The sequence below is a fragment of the Hyaena hyaena genome, unplaced genomic scaffold (genome assembly GCF_003009895.1).
Source record: "Hyaena hyaena isolate Hyena2069 unplaced genomic scaffold, ASM300989v1 scaffold_5, whole genome shotgun sequence".
NCBI lineage: Eukaryota > Metazoa > Chordata > Mammalia > Carnivora > Hyaenidae > Hyaena > Hyaena hyaena.
Genome location: NW_024080637.1, coordinates 9,008,531 through 9,029,924, shown reverse-complemented (window position 1 = coordinate 9,029,924; position 21,394 = coordinate 9,008,531). Strand labels below are relative to the sequence as shown.

The window sequence follows — 21,394 nt, the reverse complement described above, 5'->3', positions numbered from 1 at the left end:
AATTTGGTTCATTAGTGGCAGGAGAATGATTCTAAAACAAGAAAAAATTTCCATGTTGGCTTGCCTCCTGCAACTCTTGGGAGTAGGCGGATATAAGGATCACCAAGTCAAAGCAGAAACAACAGCTGCAAATGGAGTTCACATGTGAAGAGAAGGCAGCAATCTGGAAAGCTTTACAAAATCACTTAAAGAGAAACAGCAAATGATTTATCCTAGTTTTCTTTTTCTTTCTTCCTTTCTTTTTTCACTTTTTGTTAAGCTCAGCTTTCTGAAGTTCTGATCCATTTCGTTCATTTAAAGGCAATGTGGCCTTGATGAACAGACTGTGGGCTAAGGTGTCAAAGAAACCCTGAATTCCAGCTTCTCTACTTATTTCTTCTTGTGACCTTGGACAATTTTTTTTAACCTCTTCAAGACTTAGATTCTTCATCTATAAGTAGAGAAAACACATATCCTGGAAGGTTACAGTGAGAAGTAAAGGCTAAGTACATAAAAAGTCTGGGCATGATGCCAACAACCAAGCCCATGACAGCTGCCATTTATTACATACACTGCCTAGCCTAGCCACTTGAAAGTGGCAGCTATTATTAGTTATACACATTTAATCTTTCCTAGTCTTGAGTTCTTGTTCCTTTTAAGGCAGATCTACTGTCCTCCTTTGTTCTTTTCTAAGTTTCTCTTTGCAGCTATGTGGTTCCACATCTGATATTTGTGCCCCTAGAAAACCTCAAGATAACCTCTGGTATAGTCAGGTGGATTGGCAGCTGATACACTATAAATGTTCATATGCATGGTCTCATTTAATGTGAAATTCACTAGCAACACTAAAGCTCATCTTTTTTAAGGACTAAGTGTGTAATTTCTATGTAACGATATAAAAGTATACATATACCCTACAGAATTATGTGAGCACACCTTGAAGATACTGTTTTTTATATTGCTTAAATTTCAGATTTTTGGATTCTCCGTTAAAAATTTAAGTTTAGGGGCACCTGGATGGCTTAGTCGGTTAAGCATCCAACTTTGGCTAAGGTCATGATCTCACAGTTTGTGGGTTCAAGCCCCACATCAGGCTCCATATGGACAGCTCACAGCTTCGGATTCTGCATCTCCCTCTCTCTTTGCCCCTCCCTCCACTCACACACACACACACTCTCTCTCTCTCTCTCAAAAATAAATAATAAACATTAAAAAAATTAACTTTAATTGATATAAATAGATGTTGCATTTAAACATTCTAGTAATCATTAACTGACAATCTTATAAAACAGGTAATCCATTCTCAAGCTTTTGTACATTATCCAAAAGAAATCTTCAGATTTAAATTTTCTCTATAAAGAATTCTGAAACAAAACTGTCCAATTTATAAATGTCTAAAAATAAGAATGGACAAAACTAGAGTTATAAAAACCTTATTTTTTAAATCAATTTAAATAAAATCTTACCAAATATGGGCTAGTAAGGTAGAAGGTAAACCTGTCTTCAGGAAGATTTCACGGACTTCCAATCCAGACACAAATCCATCCATATCTTTATCAGTTTTCAAGAAGATCTCATCATATTTAGCCTTTTCTGCAGGGGATACAACCCACTACAGGGGAAAAAAAGCAAAACCATGTATGTATATATATATATACACATATATACATATATATATATACACACACACACATATATATGTATATAATTTCTGTCAGAATGAAACAAACTTTGAAGTGTCATTCTTTCAACCCATGACAGTATCTGTAAAAACTGTGAGCAACTCTACCCCACTAACCATAACAACCATCTACCATTTTCATCACATCCTAATCGAAATGCTGTGGTGAAAAGAAAATTACAGAAGAAAAATCTAGGTCAGCTAGGGAACTACATTTACAGATGCCCCTTCTACTTTTTTCCTAAAGGTAATTTACTTAAAAAATAATTTACTTAAAAATAATGAGTAAATTCAAGCATAGTTAACTCTTGACTTATGAATGACCACATTAATATGGGTAACTAAGAAAATCTGTATAAACAAATATTCAGTTAATTCTCAATCTCCATTTTTTTATAATTTCATTCAGCATTCTTAACTGTAGCTGAACTGGCTAATTTGCATATGCTGTCATTATTTTCCTTTACTTAGCCTGATAAACAGCAGGCTGGAGGGAAAAAAAGGCCTTAGACAACCCAAAATTGGATAATTTGATCCCAAAGAATCAAGAGTTAACTGAGGATTATAAAAACAAAAACATCTATTAACTGTGCCCAGGCAAGCATGCCAGATTAGCATGGAGTATCTTCTGTCTCCAACTTTAATTCCAGGTAGATCAAGGCAAAGCCAATAAAATATCCATATGATCTAAGTAAGGCCAAATGCAGGAGAAGGATTATCTGTCTACTCCATGACATCATATTATGCAGGTTTAACCATAGGGTGCTCTAAATCTTTGATCCCTTTGATTGTTCCTTCTGTCTTCATCAAGCAATCAACTGTTAAATGCCATGCATTTTTAAAAAAAAGTCCTTTAACACTGATAGATCTATACCTGTCTTAATGGTGCTTTGGTAGGTAAAATGCCTACAGGTGGTAAGGAGTGGTAAGGTTCCTTGGCTGGTGCTGAAGAGGGGACCAACTGCACAGAGCCTGATATACTGACCGTTTTTCTCTTAGAAGGTGGCACCAAGGCAGGAGGCAAGGACATTGGCACAGGTTCTTTCTCCAATGCGCAATATACCAAAAACATTGCCTTCAAGAGAGATGAGCCAGGGTCACATATATTAAAATCATTTAACAACATACACCCACTGAATCGATTATTGTGCAACAAAAAAGCATCTTCAAGCTGTCACAAATTCTTTTTTTAAGAAGTTATGGTGGGAAAGAAAGAAGGAGGAAAAGACAGAGAGAAGAAAGGAAGAAAGGAATAAAGGAAATAAATCAAACCTAATCAAAGCTAAGCAACTGTTAGGAAGATATCCAGAGTAGCAAAAACTCAGGCACATACCCTTCAACTGAATTCTTGCAGTGTCAAAAGCAAACAATCAGAGAAAAAGGTATTTGTAAAGAAAGAGCTAATCTTCCTAAAAAGAGTCCCTAGAAATTAACAGAAACAAAAAAACAAAATCCAATAGGAAAATGAGCAAAGAATATAAATAGATATTTTAGAGAAAAGTAAATACTATGAATGGCCCATCCTTTAACATACAAAAATTGCTCCCTTTCACTCACAAGAAAACTTCCAAGTTAAAACTATATTAAAATACCATTTTCCACTTAATAGCAAAAATCCAAAGTTTCATAATATACTTTGTTAACAGACTGGGCAAATAGGCACCCTCAGACATTGCTCATGGGAGCCCAAACTGGTACCAAGCCTATGAAGGGCAAATTGGCAATAACTACCAAATCTATTTACTTCTCCTTTGGCTCAGCAATCCCCAATCTGGGAATCTACCTTCAGACTTACCTGCCTACATAAAAAACACTATATGAAAAAGATTGTAAAATATGAATTCTACAATTATATGAATAATTGTAGAATTATTCATATCAGCACCCAAGTCCTCAACACAAAAGACTGGTTTAAAAAAATTATGGTATATCTATACAATAAAATACTATGAAACAAAAAAAAAACCAAAACCAACAAACAAAAAACCATGGGAAACATTCTCTATCTTACTGGGATACCTTCACAAATACAAAAAACTATCAAAACTCATCAAATATATACTTAAATTGAATGCAATTCACTATATGTGGTCCTCAATAAAGCTCACCCAGGGGGGACAAAAAAAGAATTGTAGAGCTCTCTGTGAAAAGATATCCAAGTACAGTGTTAATGTATAAAACAGTGTGTACGGTGTGTTATCTTGTGTGGTAAGGAGGTGATAATTATTAATATGTACTTATATTTTCACTTTAAAATTCTAGCAGTATGAAAAAGAAACTAAGAAAAATGGTTGGGTATAGCGAAGGTATAAATAGAGCACTGAGGGCAAGGATGGAGCTGAGATTTTTTTCCACTGAATATCTTCTTACACCACACTGATTTCTGAACGATGAGAATGTATTACCTATTAAAATTACTTTTAATTACTAACACATAAAGATTTGCAAAGAGCATTCTACATATAGAATGCCCCAGGATACTCCCTTCATTTTAAAGAATTCAAGACACCTTTAAGACTTTCAAAAGATAAAGATTCCGTGACAATCTTCATGCATATGAAATTACTCAAAGAAACTTGAAACCACCAAAAAGATTCCAACAGCAACTAGAAGGAAATTTAACTACTTCTTAATTATTTTGTTTCTACTGAAAATGATGTTTTCCCCCAGAAGAAGTTTGCTTCCAATTCTAAGTTATATGAGGCTCTCAAATTAGTATTTATTGAATGCCTAATAATAACACTGATCCATGATTTGTGATTACCAGTATGTGATTACCATATGAAGAAACTGAAGCTCAGAGATGCTAAGCAACTCGCCTGATATTTTTTAAGAAGTGATAGTACAGGGCTCAAAGCAAGGCCTGGCTACAAAGCTCTCGTTTTCCCCAGATTTGATCAGCTGCATTATGAGCACACATCTAATTTTATAATACCATGCTTTCCTCTACAGGGGATAAAACTAAACTTTCACCCTTCTGGGACCCAATTGTACAATTTGGGATCCAAATTGTAGAATTACCTGGACAACTTTATAAATCACAGATTTCTGGGCTCCACTCCCAGAATTCTACAGTCATTAAGTCTGGGTTGGGCCCAATATTTTACATTGCTAAGAAGTTTCCAAGGATGCTGACACTCTTTGTCCCGGGACCACATTTAACTGTTTGACCCAAACGAAGAGCTCTTCCTCTCCCCATTCACTAGTCAACTAGAAGAATTCAATTTTAGTTTTAGAAACACACAAACTTTATTATCTTCAAAAGCTTGAAAATCCAGAGTGAAAACAATCTGACTAGCACATACTTTCAACCAAATTCACAAAATGTGTATGTAATATTATTAAATTGGCACTAAGCTAAAAGAAGTGACTAACATGCACATTAAAGGTCAGCATTCCTCTTGCTGCAGATGGGAGTCATTTCCTGGAAAAAGTAGACACTAGAAGCAAAAAAGCTATGTCAGCTATCTGCTGCCAATAGACAACACATTTTTTTAAAGTTAAAAAAAAATGTATCATTAATTTCATGTTGCCTTGAAAATAGTTTTCCTTATAAAACTAAAGCCAAAAATTTTTCTACCAAATAAAACAGAAAAAGTGAACAGTATAATGGTGGCTTGCAATTTTTTTTTTACATTATACTTCATCCTAATCAAAGATTGCCATTGAAACAAATACAGCAACTAAATCAAATGATACACCATACTCACAAAAAGAAAGGAACAAACAAACGAACGAATGAACGAATGAACGAAGGATGGATCTGTCCAAAACAAGCCTAAACTCTCTCAGTGATAACAGGAAAGAGGGGATTTAGTTTTACTGTTGCAGTCAATTACCAGGAGCTGTTCCTCACTTTCTTTGCCTTTTTTTTTCCTCTGTGCTTTTAGGGAATATTTGTCAAATTTTATTGGCCATCAGGATCCCTGGTAGGGCTTCTTTGGCCCTACCCCAGAGATTATGATTCAGTTGGTCTGGGGTAAGGCTAAAGAATATACATTTCTAATAAGTTATTTGGTAATGTTGATTTTGCTGACGGGAGACCATACTTCGAGAAGCAGTATTTTATAGGTATCTTAAGAGTTTTATTTGCTCATTTGTCTACTCAATCACTTAAACTGCCAGGTTTTAATTTCTTAAAATAGCATTCTGGGATGAAAATATCAGACATTTATTGTGTATTACAAATAATACAAGTTTTCTTCATCATTTTATTTATTTTTTTAAAAGTGTTCTATTTTATTTTTTTCCTTCATAGTTTATTTTTAAGTTGGTTTCCGTATGACACACAGTGCTCATCCCAACAAGTGTATCTTCATCATTTTAATTCAACAAAATATTTACTGAGAATTTCTAGCCATGAGACATTGTGCTAGGCACTAGAAATACAAAAAAAAAAAAGCTCTTTCACATTTACCACCCAATAGAAGCAGTAAACATGTAACAAGTTAATTTCAGTACAATGTGAACGTGTTAATACAAATACAATTAATAAACCCTCAAAGTGCAAAAAACTCTTCAAGTAATGAGGACCCAACAAATGCTACTGACAAAAACAAAGACCACTTACTTTGACAGAAAAACGTAGAGCCTTATAAGAATGTAAAAACCAATATGAAGACACAAAGTTAAAAGTATGAGTCTGCCTCTCCAAAGAATAAAGTAAGGAAAGGGGAAAATAGTAATTTTATAGTGAAGAAACCTGGCAAACACCAACTTTACCAAGTAATGAAGGTTAACATCACCTGTAATGGCATTTGTATATCAAGTACCCCCTGATAAATGTGATGAGAAAGGCATTTCACATCTGTGGTATTCTTTCCAAAAACCCATACCCTAGATAGAATGGTAGACATTCTAGGGGATACTTATCTAGAGCTCTTGCAAGAGGCTGAGAGAGAGCATGAGCAGAGGAGGGGCAAAATGAGTGGGGGGGAGGGAGGGTAGAATCCCAAGCAGGCTCCACACTGCCAGCATAGAGCCCAATGTGGAGTTCAATCCCATGAACCATGAGATCGTGACCTGAGCTGAAATCAAGAGAAGTACACTTAACAAGTGAGCCACTCAGACACGCCTATAGCCAAAGTCATAGAAAAACAAGGCAAGACAGAGAAACTATCACATAGTAAAGGAAGACATCAGGTAAATGCAAATCAAAACCACAATGACATATCACCTTATACCTGTCAAACTAGCCAGAACCAGGAAGACAAGAAATAACAAGTGCTGGTGAAGATGTGGAGGAAAAGGAATCCTTACGCACTACTGGTGGGAATGCAAATCAGTGCAACCTCTGTGGAAAATAGGACGGAGGTTCCTCAAAAAATTAAAAATAGAAATACCATATGATCCAGTAATTTCACTACTGGGTATTTCCCAAAGGAAACAAAAACTCTATTTCAAAAAGACATATGCAACCCCCCCCCATGTTTATTGTAGCAGTATCTACAATGGCAAAGATATGGAAACAACCCAAGTGTCCATCAATAGATGAATAAAGAGATATGGTACACACACACATGCACTGGAATATTGATTACTCAACCACAAAAAACAGATATTGCTATCTGCAACAATATGAATGGGCCTAGAGAATATAATGCTAAGTGAAATAAGTCAGACGGAGAAAGACAAATACCATATGATCTCACTCATTGGTGGAAGAAAAAAATTTTTCTTTTTTTAAGAAAAAAACAGAGACAGCCAAATAAACAAGAAAACAGATTCTTTTTTTAAAAAATTTTTTAATGTTTTATTTACTTCTGAGAGAGAGAGAAAGGCAGCATGAGCAGGGGACAATCAGAGAGAGAGGGAGACAAAGAATCCGAAGCAGGCTCCAGGCTCTGAGCTAGCTATCAGCACAGAGCCTGATGCGGGGCTCAGACCCACGAACCGTGAGATCATGACCTGAGCTGAAGTCGGATGCTTAACCGACTGGGCCACCCAGGCGCCCCGAAAACAGATTCTTAAATACAAAGAACAAACTGGTGGTTACCAGAAAGGAGGTGGGAGGTGGGGATTGAGATAGAATCCCATTATGAAATAGATAAAGAAGATTAAGAAGTACAAACTTCCAGTTGTAAAATAAATTAAGTCATGGAGATGAAAAGCACAGCATAGGGAATATAGTCAAAAGATTGTAATAATGTTGTTTGGTAACAGATGGTAACTATACTTATTGTGGTGAGCACTGAGTAATATACAGAATTGTTGAATCATTATATTGTACACCTGAAACTCATACAACACTGTATGTTACTTGTATTATTTCAATTTTTTAAAAAAGTTACAGATTCTGAGAAGTATAAAAAAAAAGTATGGACTATGTTGCCCCATTCATAAAGTAAAAAGATGGAGAAAGATTTATCAAGCAAAGTCTACCAAAAGAATGCTAGTGAGACTATTGCCAAAATTACAAGGAAAATCCAAGAACCAAAAGAATGAAATAACTGAGTAAAATCTAGAATTTTAAAAAATGTTCTCAAATCTTCTGGGATTAAGAGGTGAAGAAGAAAGAAATGAAAATAATCTAAAGGACTTGTTTTACTGGAGTGAAGATGACCTTATTTTCAACAACTAGAGAAATAAGTATTGTAAGTACAGGGATAGGTGTTATTAATCATTAATGGAATAGACATTGTAACAGAATTTCTAATTTAATAAGAAGGGAAACTGAATGAATCACTACTTGATAACCAGTAATAAGGAACAGAAAAAAAGAGAAAATAATTAGGTAAAATAAATAAGGCAGGGGGAATAAAATCAATCTGCATCATTATCTTAAAAGACAAAAAACTGTCAAATTAGGTAAAAAACTAAAACACAGCAATGTGCTGTTTTCAAGAGATATACTTTAAATATAAGAAATATCTGGTAATCCAGATATACCAAAAGAGAACAGAGGCTGTATAAATATCACATGAGCTGGAATTCAAAGTTAAAGGCACCAACCATGATAAATTTGAAAGAATTTCTGAGGAATGCACACAGAAAGAAATCAAAGGTACAAACTGGTTAAAATTAGTAAATCTAAGAGAAGGCATATGGGCATTTATTATTTTTTTAAGTAGTAACTTCCTACAAATGCATCATTCATTCTTAAATTATTTTTCCTTTCCTTTCTTTTTTTAAGTTTATTTATTTTAAGAGTGCATGCATGAGGTGAGGAGGGGCAGAGAGAGGACGAGAGAGAATCCCAAGCAGGCTCCACATTCACTATCAGTACAGAGCCTGACGTGGGGCTCAAACTCACACACATGAGATCATGATCTGAACCAAAGTCGGATGCTTAAGCAATTGAGCTCCCCAGATACCCCTTAAATTATTCTTTCAATAAAAGTTTAATTTAAGAAAAGAGTAAGTTGCCTAGTAAAAGGTTTCAAGTAACTAAGATAAACTGTGTTTAACCACTTACCTTAGTACATACTACCATTAATCAAATGAGGATAATATATTCTCCATCTATCTTAACTATGCTTATATAAATCCTTCTTGAAAATTTTTAATTTTTGTCTTTGTAAGAAAAAAAAGTCCCTCTACATATTACCAGTGCAAAGATTTTGTGTTGACATTCTTAGCACAAAAACTATGAAAAGTTATGTATAGTTTGATAGTCTTTCAAAATACATTGCATCAGCCAAATCTCTTCAATATACTACCTTGTTTCCCCAAAACATAACAAAAACATTGATTCAACCCTTAACATATAGCTGGGATAACTTCTGTCACCGTTGCAAGAGGGTATTCCCTGCCACTTCTCAACTATCACCCAAATTAACATAAAAAAGACTAGGGACCTATTACCATCAACTCAAGTCACTTTAAGTTTCCATTTCTGTATTTTTTCAAATGTAAAAATAATTATTCTGCCTATTTTAATAGGTTCTTGGGATATAAATAGAACAAAATTTATAAAAGGGCAAAAAAAGTAAGGCTGAAGACACAGTGAAACATAATAAATAAAACTGATATAACGAATTTATGGAGGTCTAACATCTTCTGAGCAGAAATGTTGACATTCCAGGGAACAAACGTAAAAATGGGTCATGAACTTGGCAACAAAGAAAACCTTAAGAAATTTTTTCAAGTAGAGTTTTATTTATTTTATTTTTTTTTTTAATTTTTTTAATGTTTTATTTATTTCTAGGAGAGAGAGAGAGAGCGTGAGCAGGGGAGGGTCAGAGACAGAGGGAGTCATAGACTGAAACAGGCTCCAGGCTCCGAGCTGGCAGTCAGCACAGAGCCCGACGCAGGGCTCGAACCCACGAACCGCGAGATCATGACCTAAGCGAAAGTCGGACACTTAACGGACTAAGCCACCCAGGCACCCCTCAAGTAGAGTTTTAAAGAACATATTCTCTAGGCATAATCAAATCAAGCTAAATGTATATACAAAGGGAACTAAAAGCCAAACAAACTTAACTACTTTGAAATTGGGAAACATATTCCTAAACATAATCATCCAAAAAAAGCCTAAAAGTTATCTAAAAAGCAGTAAAAAGGAGAATACCTTGTATCAATATCTATGGAAGCCAGTTAAATCTGTACTCAAAAGAAAATACAAGATTTAACTTTTTTACTCTTAAAGATAAAAGAAACTACTAGGAAGAAGAAATTAAGATAAAAGGTAAAAAGAATGAAAAAGCCAAAACATAATAGAAAGGATAAATAAATCTAAAAGATGGAACTTAATAGAGGACTGTGGGGGAGAAGAAGGGAAAAATAGTGGGGGAGAGGGAGGGAGGCAAACCATGAGGGACTCTTGAATGCCGAGAACAAACTGAGGGCTGATGGGGGTGGGGGGGAGGGAGGAGATGGGCATGGAAGAGGGCACTTGTGGGGATGAGCACTGGGTGTTATATGGAAACCAACTTGACAATAAACTATTTTTAAAAAATAAAAATAAAAAAATAAAAGACTGATAAACCAGATAAAATTCAATTAAACAAAAGATGGGAGGGAGCAAAAATATATAAGATTTGGAATGACAAAGTAGCACAAACCCCATAAGAAGTTAAAAGAATAACTTCACAATGAATTTGAAGAGTCAAAGAAATAGACAATTTCTTAGTAAAATAAAGAGAGAAAATCTAAACAGACCAATTTCCAAATAATAGATTAAAGGAAGGATTAGAGATTTACTATTCATTAGCTCACAGCAGAGTTCTATCTAACCTTTAAGGAAGAAGTGAATACAACTCTATTTGGAATCAGCTTCCAATTTCCAAGGATAACATGTCTTCAGATAAGATATCACAATTTTCTCTGCCTTTATAAATGCAGTGAAACTATGTTATCCATGTTTTCCTTTAATAAATGTGAAAATCTGGGGTTATGTTTGAAGTAAAATAATTCCATAGCAGAGAGGTAGAGAGATGCCTGGTTAAGATGGAATACAAAAGATCAATACCACTCAGCATCATTATAGTACATTATCCAAGACATATAATCCTATGTAACTTAAAGTCAAATAAAATGAAGATGGTAAGAACATACATTTTCTATTATCTATCTGTTTCAAAATATTTATGGACTACCTATAAACTCTAAGAAAAAATACTCATACCAACAATTTTAGGGAAATAACAGGGAAATTTTCACTTGAGAAAACCATTAAGATTTTAAGAACATTAGATTTACTTACAACTGCAAACTCATCTCTGTCAAGCATTCCATCATGGTCAATGTCACTCAACTCCCAAACCTTAAAAAGAATTGACAAAGATTAACGCTCTTTCATGTGCTACCTGTAAAAACCAAACATATAATTGCAGGGAAAAGTTTCATCCTAACATTAAATACCTTATTTCTTGGAGAAATTTCACTTATGTTAATCATTTTATTATATCACTATTACATGCTATGTTAACAAATTTATTGTAAAAAGAATAATTTTTTAAATATTTATTTTGAGAGAGAAAGAGCACATGTACACAGGGAAGGAGCAGAGAGAGTGAGAGAGAGAGAATCCCAAGCAGGCTCCACACTGTCAGTAAAGAGCCCAATGCAGGACTCCATCCCAGGAACCATGAGGACATGACCTAAGCTGACATCAAGAGTCAGATGCTTAACCGACTGAGCCACCCAGATGCCCCAAAGTAATAATTCTTATTACAGGTCTTTTTTAAAATAAAAATTCCTTACAAAATTTTAAAGAAAATATTTTGGAGGCACTTGGGTAGCTTAGCTGGTTAGGTGTCTGACTCGGTTTTGGCTCAGGTCATGATCTCACAGTTTCATGAGTTTGAGCCCTGTGTAGGGCTCTGCGCTGGTAGCATGGAGGCTGCTTAGGATCTTCTCTCTCTCCCTCTCTCTGCCCCTTCCCCACTCACGCTGTGTCTGTCTCTCTCAAAATAAGTAAATAAACTTTAACAACAACAAAAATAGTTTGTTCATCTCAAGAAAACAATTATGGACATGGCACTTTAAACAGCTACAATGCTTTTTCACAAAATTATCTTGGTTAATTCATGCAACTGCATGTGGTCTATCAACCTCTTATTAGACATGATGTGATATGACTTTGCTAGGATTATGCAACTATTATTAAGTTACAGAATCAGTTTTCAACATGAAGATTCCCTACTAAGACCATTATTGTTTTCCATACACTACAGAACCTCTGATGAGCTAAAATAAAGATCCAATGAATATTGTTAATTATTAACCAGCTAATGTCCAGGGCTTACAAAGGACAAATAAAATCTAAAAGGCCCTAGTGGATTTGGTTAAATCTAGAGTAGATTCCATAGTTTTAGACTAGGTATAAAACTTTTTGTTAAATCCTTGAAAAGAAGATATTTAAGTCATTTAACAAAACTTTACTCAGGGCAAGAAGAGAGAGTATATTGGTAAGAGACAGGAATGGAGATAAGCAAGTGTTTGGTCATTAAGTGCCTTGAAAGGAATCAGGACTGTATCCTAAATGCAATGGGAAGCTACTGAGAGGGTTAGTTTTAAGGCAAAAAATAATAGGATTATATTTATAGTTTAGAAATCTCACACTGACCACGACCACACAGTGGAGAAATGACTAGTGAGAAATAATATTGGAAAATGGCTTTTAAATTATTATTTATTGAGCACCTAACCTATACAATACACAACACTGATCCACTAGTACTCCTACTGGTGGTGTGGTGGTAAGTCATTATCACCATCAGCATCATGGCAGCTAGCATCAAAGAATATGTACCAAGCACTGGGCTTAATAGATACATTCTCACGTTTAATCCTTACAGCCCTATAAACTGGGAATCATGCTCATTTTAAAGATTAAAAAACTGAGACAGGGTTTTCTTATAATTTACCCAAGGTCACACACCTAAGAAATGATACAGCCAGCATCTGACCCTTTGCATTCTGACTAACCAAGGGATTAAAGAAATGGCTAGAGGTTTAATGAGAGTAGATGAAGTCTGAAATACAAAGAGGCATAGACAGAAATTACTCTGGAAACAGTATAAGAGCTGGGAAGGCCCACCTGAAGTTGGTGATCAAGAAATTATGATGACACCAATCTTATTAGAGTCTCAGTAGTCTACTTGCAACCACAGAGAAGGCACATAATTAGCTTCACACAAAGTTGGATTTTTACCAGGTCAGGTGAAAGGTTAGGAAACATGGCAAAGGGAGCTAAAGATACCAACATGACACTGGATCAAGATGGATGAAGAAAGAAGTAAACTTGAAAAATGGGGAAAGTAAAGGACTCTGAGATTTAAAGATCTTGTGAAGTCAAAGAATTAGTCTTGCAAGTATTTATGAAAAAGATCTAGAAGGGTGAGAAGTTCTATTTAGAGAGTAGAATTAATGATTTCAGAGATGAAACTATTCCTTATGACAAGGTCCCACGATACAGCCATGAAGTAGGTGACAGACAGAAAATACTGATTGTCTCCAGAAATTAAATCAAGGACTAGGAAGTCAGAGCATACAGCACAACGGAAAAAGGACCTATGCAAAGGATTTACATATATAACTAATTTCAAGCACTCATATTTTAGAGAGATAACCAAATTATTGTACAAAATTAACTGGCAATAGTTTTATATATGAAGTCAGGACACAAAAAATTCTGTAGTAACACATAACTTCAAAATAAGATCTATATATTTTTAGCAACAAGTTCCTGGTAGATACAAAAGTAGGATACATAAAAATTACATTTAGAATTAATAATATCTTACTCTTCCAAGGATATCCACAGGTAACTTAGAGTTGAGCAACACTGGTTTCACTTTATCACCAGAAAGAAATCCATTTACTGGGCTTAAACTATCAAAAATTGCATCATATTTGGCCTTATCTTCAGACTATAAGAAAAATCACAAGTTAAATAGTGGTGAAAAGGATTGAACTGCAATTAAAAAAATCAAATTCTCAAAGAATAGACAACATATTCCTAAAAATTGTTTTAAAAACATTTTTTACTTTCATCAAAATATATTATTATAAATAACAATTTAAAAGTTACTCAAAAGTCCATTACCGCTTCCATTCCTTTTGCAGCTGAAATGCTGTTTGCTTTTCTACTATTAGCTTAATCAAAAGATTTTAATGACAAGAAGGGCTTTGAGAAGAGTTTCTAGTCCAACCATCTCACTTAAACCCACAGCAAGGAAGTAACTTTTATGAGAACACACAATCTAGTTAGTGACATTCTAGGACTTTTTCAAAATGGCATTACATTTCAAACTCAGATTTTAAAAACAAAATAACTGCCATAGGAGTAAACATCAGTTTCCCCCTTTTTTTTTCACAAAGCTAGATTTGCTTTTATCAATAACAAGACATTCCCTAAAATCCTGGGAAGTTATTTGTATACATAAAAAACTGTTTGTGATTTGTCCCATCAAAGCCAGATCTCTACACTTTTCAAAACTAGTTAATAACACACAAACATACATAGACATACAAATCAAATGGCTGACAAAACTGTACATATTTATTAAAGGCCATGTGATGTGCTATATTCTAATATTATTTTAAAATTATAATTTTAAAAATCTGATAAGATAGCTATAACTAGTGTGATGTCTCCAAAGAGCTATAATGCAAAATACCCATTTCAGAAAAAGATTACATAAAGAATTGTTTGTTTTAGAGCCATAAAGAAAATACCTACTTAACCATAATTTTCAAACAGGAAATACTATCAGTGGGGTAAACAACCTATTCGTAAAATATTTTAATTAATGCAGGATTATGACATCACCATTCTTAGTTTACATTATAACAGAAATGAGATTAAGCCATCCTAATTGTCACAAAATAATTGACAAAGTAGTAAGATCCCTCAAAAGATTTCTAGTACCAGTATCTCCCCTACAGTAGTGAGAGCCTAATGCAGACTACAGTGTATTTTGGAAGCAAAGATTATGTGGGTAGGAAGCAAAGCTGTGAAAAGGGAAGGGCAGTTACAAAGTTTACTTACTTTTACAGCCCATGGGATCTCAGCTACAGAGGTTCCACTGACTAGCAAGGGACTACTGGTATCATGCTAAAAAGAAAAATACAGCACAATGAAGGATTAAAAACCTCACATCAGTAAACAAAAAGAGGGGCACCTGGGTGGCCTGGTCGATTGAGCACCCAACTTCAGCTCAGGGCATGATCTCACAGTTCATGGGTTCAAGCCCCACATCAGGCTCTGTGCTGACAACTCAGAGCCTGGAGTCTGCTTCAGATTCTGTGTCTCCCTCTCTCTTTACCCCTTTCCCACTCATGCTCTCTCTTCCTCTCAAAAATAAACATTAAGAAATTTTTTAAAAATTAAAAAACAGGGGCGCCTGGGTGGCTTAGTCGGTTAAGCGTCCGACTTTCGCTTAGGTCATGATCTCGCAGTTCGTGGGTTCGAGCCCCGCGTCGGGCTCTGTGCTGACTGCCAGCTCAGAGCCTGGAGCCTGTTTCAGTCTGTGACTCCCTCTCTCTCTGATCCTCCCCTGCTCACGCTGTCTCTCTCTCTCTCCTAGAAATAAATAAAAAAACATTAAAAAAATAAATAAAAAAAAACTATTCTTTAAAAAAAAAAAAAAATTAAAAAACAAACTATGAAGAAAAAGTGGTCTTTGGATTTAAAGACATTCAGACAAAATTTGGAATTCAATGGACACAGAACACTATTTTCACTATTTTACATTGACTCCATTAGACCTTCACCTAAGCACAAATGAAACAAAAATGGAGTTATCTGAATTAGCTACATAAATATTACAGCATTAACTAAAACATTTAAGTGTTACAGAAGAAATCTTATTACAACTGACATCAAGATAAAGATATCTGAATGTAACAAAAATATTTGTGGCTCTGTTAACTCATGACTTTTTCCCAACACTATTTAAGGAAAGCAGACTGGGACAAGAACCCAACTTAAGATTTCTTAAGTTACAAGTACATGAACCTATGAACAGCACACCCAAGTTGTTATATTTATCTGATTCTAGAGACAGATGGATATATATGAGACATTTTTATAATGATATAGATAGACAACAAATCCTTAAATTAACCCTCTGATTCCATGCCTAAACTTGTAAGTGCAGAAATTCTCAAAACTGAAGTTAGATTCATAATACTCAGACAAGTAGGGGTGCCTGGGTGGCTCAGTCGGTTAAGCATAATACTCAGACAAAATACTTTTAAAATATTAAAGTTAAAAACATGGGGCGCCTGGGTGGCTTAGTCGGTTAAGCGTCCGACTTTCGCTTAGGTCATGATCTCGTGATTCGTGGGTTCAAGACCCGCGTCGGGCTCTGTGCTGACTGCCAGCTCAGAGCCTGGAGCCTGTTTCGGAGTCTGTACCTCCCTCTCTCTCTGACCCTCCCCTGCTCACGCTGTCTCTCTCTCTCTAGAAATAAATAAAAATATTTAAAAAAAAACAAAAACAAATAAAAGCCATGAAACTTCTGAAAAGGGGGGTCAGGGGAAAACTAGCCCTATGAGACATAAAACAAATCACCAAACATGATAATTAAAATAATGTGAGATAAGCACATGGATAAATAGATAAATGGTTAACAGCAAACAATTCCAGAAAGAAACCAAAATACATATGAGAATTCAGCACATGACTGAGGTTGCATTTCATTTTTTTAAAGTTTATTTATTTATTTATTTTGGGAGAGAGAAAGCACGAGCAGAGGAAGGGCAGAGAGAGAGGGAGAGAGAAAGAATCCCAAGCAGGCTCCACACTCTGCCAGTACAGAGCCCAATTTGGGGCTTGAACCCATGAACCGTGAGATCATGACCTGAGCCAAAATCAAAAGTCGGACGCTTAACCGACTAAGCCACCCAAGTGTCCCGTGAGATGGCATTTCAAATCAGTAAGGAAAAGACTGGTTATTCAATAAACTGTATTAGGTCTACAAGGTAGCCATCTTAAAAAAGACATAAATTTGAATCCATACTCACACTTTTTATCAACACTAACATAAATGTGAAAAAGAAACCATAAAAAATTAAAGCCTAATAACTCATTTACATAAAAAAACAATGGTTTCTTTATGGAAAAAAATACCACAATGTCAAAAAGACAAATGACAAACTAGGAAAGAAAAAATATATATATATTTTAATATATTTATATATAAATAATAAATGTATGCATGTATATATACATACATACACACACACATATATATATATATCTTGCAGAATTCAATTAATAAAAAGTCCAACAACCCAAGAAAAATGAGCAAAAGATGGGTAAGAGATTTAAACAGACATTTCACATAAAAGTAATGTAAATGGCTCATAAGCACGAGGAAAACTATTCAAACTCACTCCATAAAACCAAATGGACAAATTAAAACAACACTTAACATTCCATTTGTCACCTCTCAACCAACTGATGGTACAAGTGTGAACAAGTACAACCACTATGGAAGACAAGTTGATATTATTATCTGTGAAAATTGCAAAAATGCAAAAACTTCTGAAATAGCCATTCCACTTCCGAGAATATGTACATATATATTTCTGCACATGTAAAATGACATATATCCAAGGTTACTATTCATTGCAGCATTTTTTAATAATAAAAGATTAGAAACAAGTTAAAGCCCATCAATAGAAAGTTAAATCATGGTAGAGGGGAAGTGTGTGGGGAATGGGTTAAATAGATGGTGGGGACTATTATAATAAGGAGTGCACTAGCTGTGATGAGCACCAGGTGTTATATGGACTGCTGAATCACTATATTGTACACCTGAAACTAATGTTACACTGTATGTTAATTATGGTAAACAGAAGCAAGGAAGCTCTAAAAAACAATGAAAATGCTTTTATGTAAAGATCCCTAAAATATATTATCTAAAAAGGTATAGAATCATGTTTATTAATTGTAAGCTACAGTGTAAAATGAGAAAATGGGTATTTATATTTCCTTATATACACACATAATAACTCTGGAAGGAAACATAAGAACCTAGTAACAGCCGGAGCCATTAAAAGAAAATCTGGGGTGCCTGAGTGGCTCAGTCAGTTAAGTGTCTGACTTTGGCTCAGGTCATGATCTCATGGTTCATGGGTTCGAGCCCCGCGTTGGGCTCTGTGCTGACAGCTAGCTCAGAGCCTGGAGCCTGTTTCAGATTCTGTGTCTCCCTCTCTCTCTAACCCTCCCTTGCTCATGCTGTCTCTCTCTCAGAAATAAAGAAAATATAAAGAAAAAAAAGAAAAAGAAAATCAAGTAGCTGAGTGACAGGGTCTAGGGGAATTTTTTTTGATAAAGCAATTTTAATTTTTAAGTCATGTGATATCATTTGTTAAATTAAATACAATTTAAATTTAAAATTATTTCTTACAAATCTCGGTGGAGGAACAGCCAGATTCAAGCTGCTCAGTGAAACCTCCAATCCATTCTGGGCACATGCCACAAGACGCAAAGCAACAAAGAATTCCTGAGAACGAAAAGTATGAAGTTAAATGCATTATCTATCCATCCATCCATCTATATACTTACAACCTGAAAATATAAAACACTTCACAATTACTCCCAAGATTTTTATGTAACAATAAATATAATAGCACATTTGCCTGAAAACATTTGCTTTAAAATTAAGAAGAGATCTTTGTACAAAGATGTTCCTGACATAATAAATAGCAATAAGTGTTAATATAAATGGGAAAATGCTTAAGTAAACTGTGATATACAGAGTGGAAATTATACAAAATTAACAAACATGCTTCAAAGAATATTTAATGATGCTAAAAATAATTTTTATCATTTAAGTGAGAAAAAAAAAGTGAAAAAGAACCTAGAAGAAAATAACAGTTGTATGCTATCAAAAATCACCTCTAGATTTAAGATGATAAACTGTGAAGCTAGACCAATCATTCAAGTGACTCAACCACTACTATTCCAGGAAAGCTATGAGAATACAGCGCTACTATGCAGCATCTAAAACAACTACATTAACTGCTTGACTTCAAAATACTTGTAAATCTCTCCCGACAGTCCTTGGATTTTTGGCATTTTGAAGACTCAGTCCAAAATTTAATAAGTAAATGCAGATATGCTGAAGCAATTGGTTTGCAGCTGTTCTGAGTTAAAGTCCGATCTGGAACTAGACATAACAAAAGCCTTTACTCCAGTTATAATTACTTGCAACTTTGTACAAATGCTGATAATCAACCCTTCACTACTTTCTCAAACCTCCTAGTCTCACCTATACATTTCTTACCCAATTCCTAACTTATTTTTAGAAACTTGCAGGTTGTCTATTTAATATAATACCTTGCCTTTACTCACAAATTTTTTTTTACAAATTTCTTTAAAAGATGGTATTTCAAGATCTCCCTTCCTTTTTCATTCACTCCATAAGCTTTTATGCAATCTGACTTCAATTCTCACCATTAGCTAGAGAAACTACCACCTATGTCACAAATAACCTAGGTATCAAATACAATAGCCTCAAAACAAAACAAAACAAAACAAAACAAAGCACAAAACCTCCCACCTCATCCTGCTTGTCCTTTTGGCAGTCCGGACAGCAAGAATAACTCCCAGAAACTCTTCTCCATCAACAAAGCTTCATAAAGCTCTCCCAGCTTTCCTCTGACCTTTCCAGTGTCTTCTCTTAGAGTCAACGTCTCCTCCAACTTTTAAATGCTGGTATTCTAAGTACTCTAGTATCAACTCTCTTTCCCTTCTCATTCTATGAGAGATTCAATTACTCTTTCAGCTCTCCATAGTATCAATGGGCTCTGAAGTGAAATAATACTGCATTAAATTCTAGTTCTGCTACTTCAAGTTGTGAGGCCAAAGGCAAGTTAAATAAAATTTTTCTATAAAAGGAGGGACTAATACCTATCTTGGAATGCCTTATGAGGAAAAAAAATAAAAGCCATATTATAGGAAGCACCTACTGTCATTTTGAGCACATCGAAACTCAATAAATATTGGTTTCTTTCCTTTCTTTCATACTAACTCAGAAATCTATTTTGGGGCACCTGGCGGGCTCAGTCAGTTAAGCAACCAACTTTGGCTCAAGTCATGATCTCGCAGTTCATGAGTTCGAGCCCCGCCATCAGGCTCTCTGCTGACAGCTGGGAGCCTGCTTCAGATTCTGTGTCTCCCTCTCTCTCTGCCCCTACTCACACTCACATTCTGTCTCTGTCTCTCAAAAAAAAAAAAGGGTTAAAAAATTTTTTAAAAAATCTATTCTCCAATGCAAATATCAAAGTTTAAATGCAGACCCACAAATCCAGCCAACTAGATATAACAAATTCAACTCAAACTCAACTTCCAAAGTCCAAAGCCTGGCTCAAAACAGGTACTCAACAAATACTTGCCTACTCAGTGTACATCACCCCAGATGCCTATATGAAGTTAGTTTTCCTATGTCTTCAATGTACAAACTGGCCCTTCTGCCCAGGGGCCCCAAAGGGGGCTACAATCCAGTCCTGGAATCTTAATGAAGAGAGTGGATATTCTGACCCTCTCATCTAAATTTCTCATCCCTTTTCTGAGTTTGATGCTGCTTCAACTATCCCATATGAGGGAATTAACCTTGAGTATCAGTGCTCAACCAATGTTTCAGCATGCAGCAAGCTTTGAATTCAGTCCCGTAGAACTCTGAAATCCATTCACAACAAGCTGAATTTCAAACTACACTGATGGTGTCCAATACCCATAATCAGTTTCATGTATTTCTTGTCTAGGGTTTACTTAAGGCCTGTAAAACATTTTTGGTTTATATGCCAGAAGTAAGACCTAGACCAGAATACGCACAAGGAAGTCTACTTTACAAGCAGGAAATTGAATATGTTGAAATCCTAACCTCCAAAGATATGGTATTAGGACGTAGGGCCTTTAAGAGACTGCTTAAGGCATCAGGGTGGTGTCCTCATGAATGGGATTAGTGCTATATAAAAGAGGGTCCAGAGAGATCCCTACCCCTTCTGTCACATAAGGATGGATACAACAAGATGTCTACAACCAGGAAGGCAGTCCTCACCCAACCATGGTGCAGCTTGATCTTGTACCTCCAGCCTCCAGATCTCTGTGCAGTAAATTTCTGCTGTTTATAAGCCATCCAGTCTGCGGTATCACATTAAAGAAGCCCAAACAGACTAAGACATTCCAGAAGAAGAATATCACCAAATTAACACTAACCTTTGGGAATTATTTACTTTAATGTTTGCTGAATTGGAAATGTTTTCATTGTTATAACATCTGCCCTTGTAAAACCATAATGTTGGTAAACAAAACAAAACAATTCCTAGTTTAAA

At 35.2% G+C, this 21,394-nt stretch overlaps 1 protein-coding gene across 1 annotated transcript in view; it reads right to left on the bottom strand.

Annotated features, from left to right (window-relative positions):
- Positions 1 to 21,394, bottom strand: part of LOC120235728 (epidermal growth factor receptor substrate 15-like) — a 66,072-nt gene that overhangs the window by 6,738 nt on the left and 37,940 nt on the right. Inside the window, exons 5-10 of the mRNA XM_039238165.1 lie at positions 18,466 to 18,561; positions 15,096 to 15,161; positions 13,849 to 13,974; positions 11,304 to 11,363; positions 2,646 to 2,735; positions 1,446 to 1,591 (exon numbers count right to left, since the gene is read on the bottom strand). Coding sequence (XP_039094096.1) covers positions 1,446 to 1,591; positions 2,646 to 2,735; positions 11,304 to 11,363; positions 13,849 to 13,974; positions 15,096 to 15,161; positions 18,466 to 18,561 — 584 coding nt within the window. The remainder of the gene's footprint in view (positions 1 to 1,445; positions 1,592 to 2,645; positions 2,736 to 11,303; positions 11,364 to 13,848; positions 13,975 to 15,095; positions 15,162 to 18,465; positions 18,562 to 21,394) is intronic.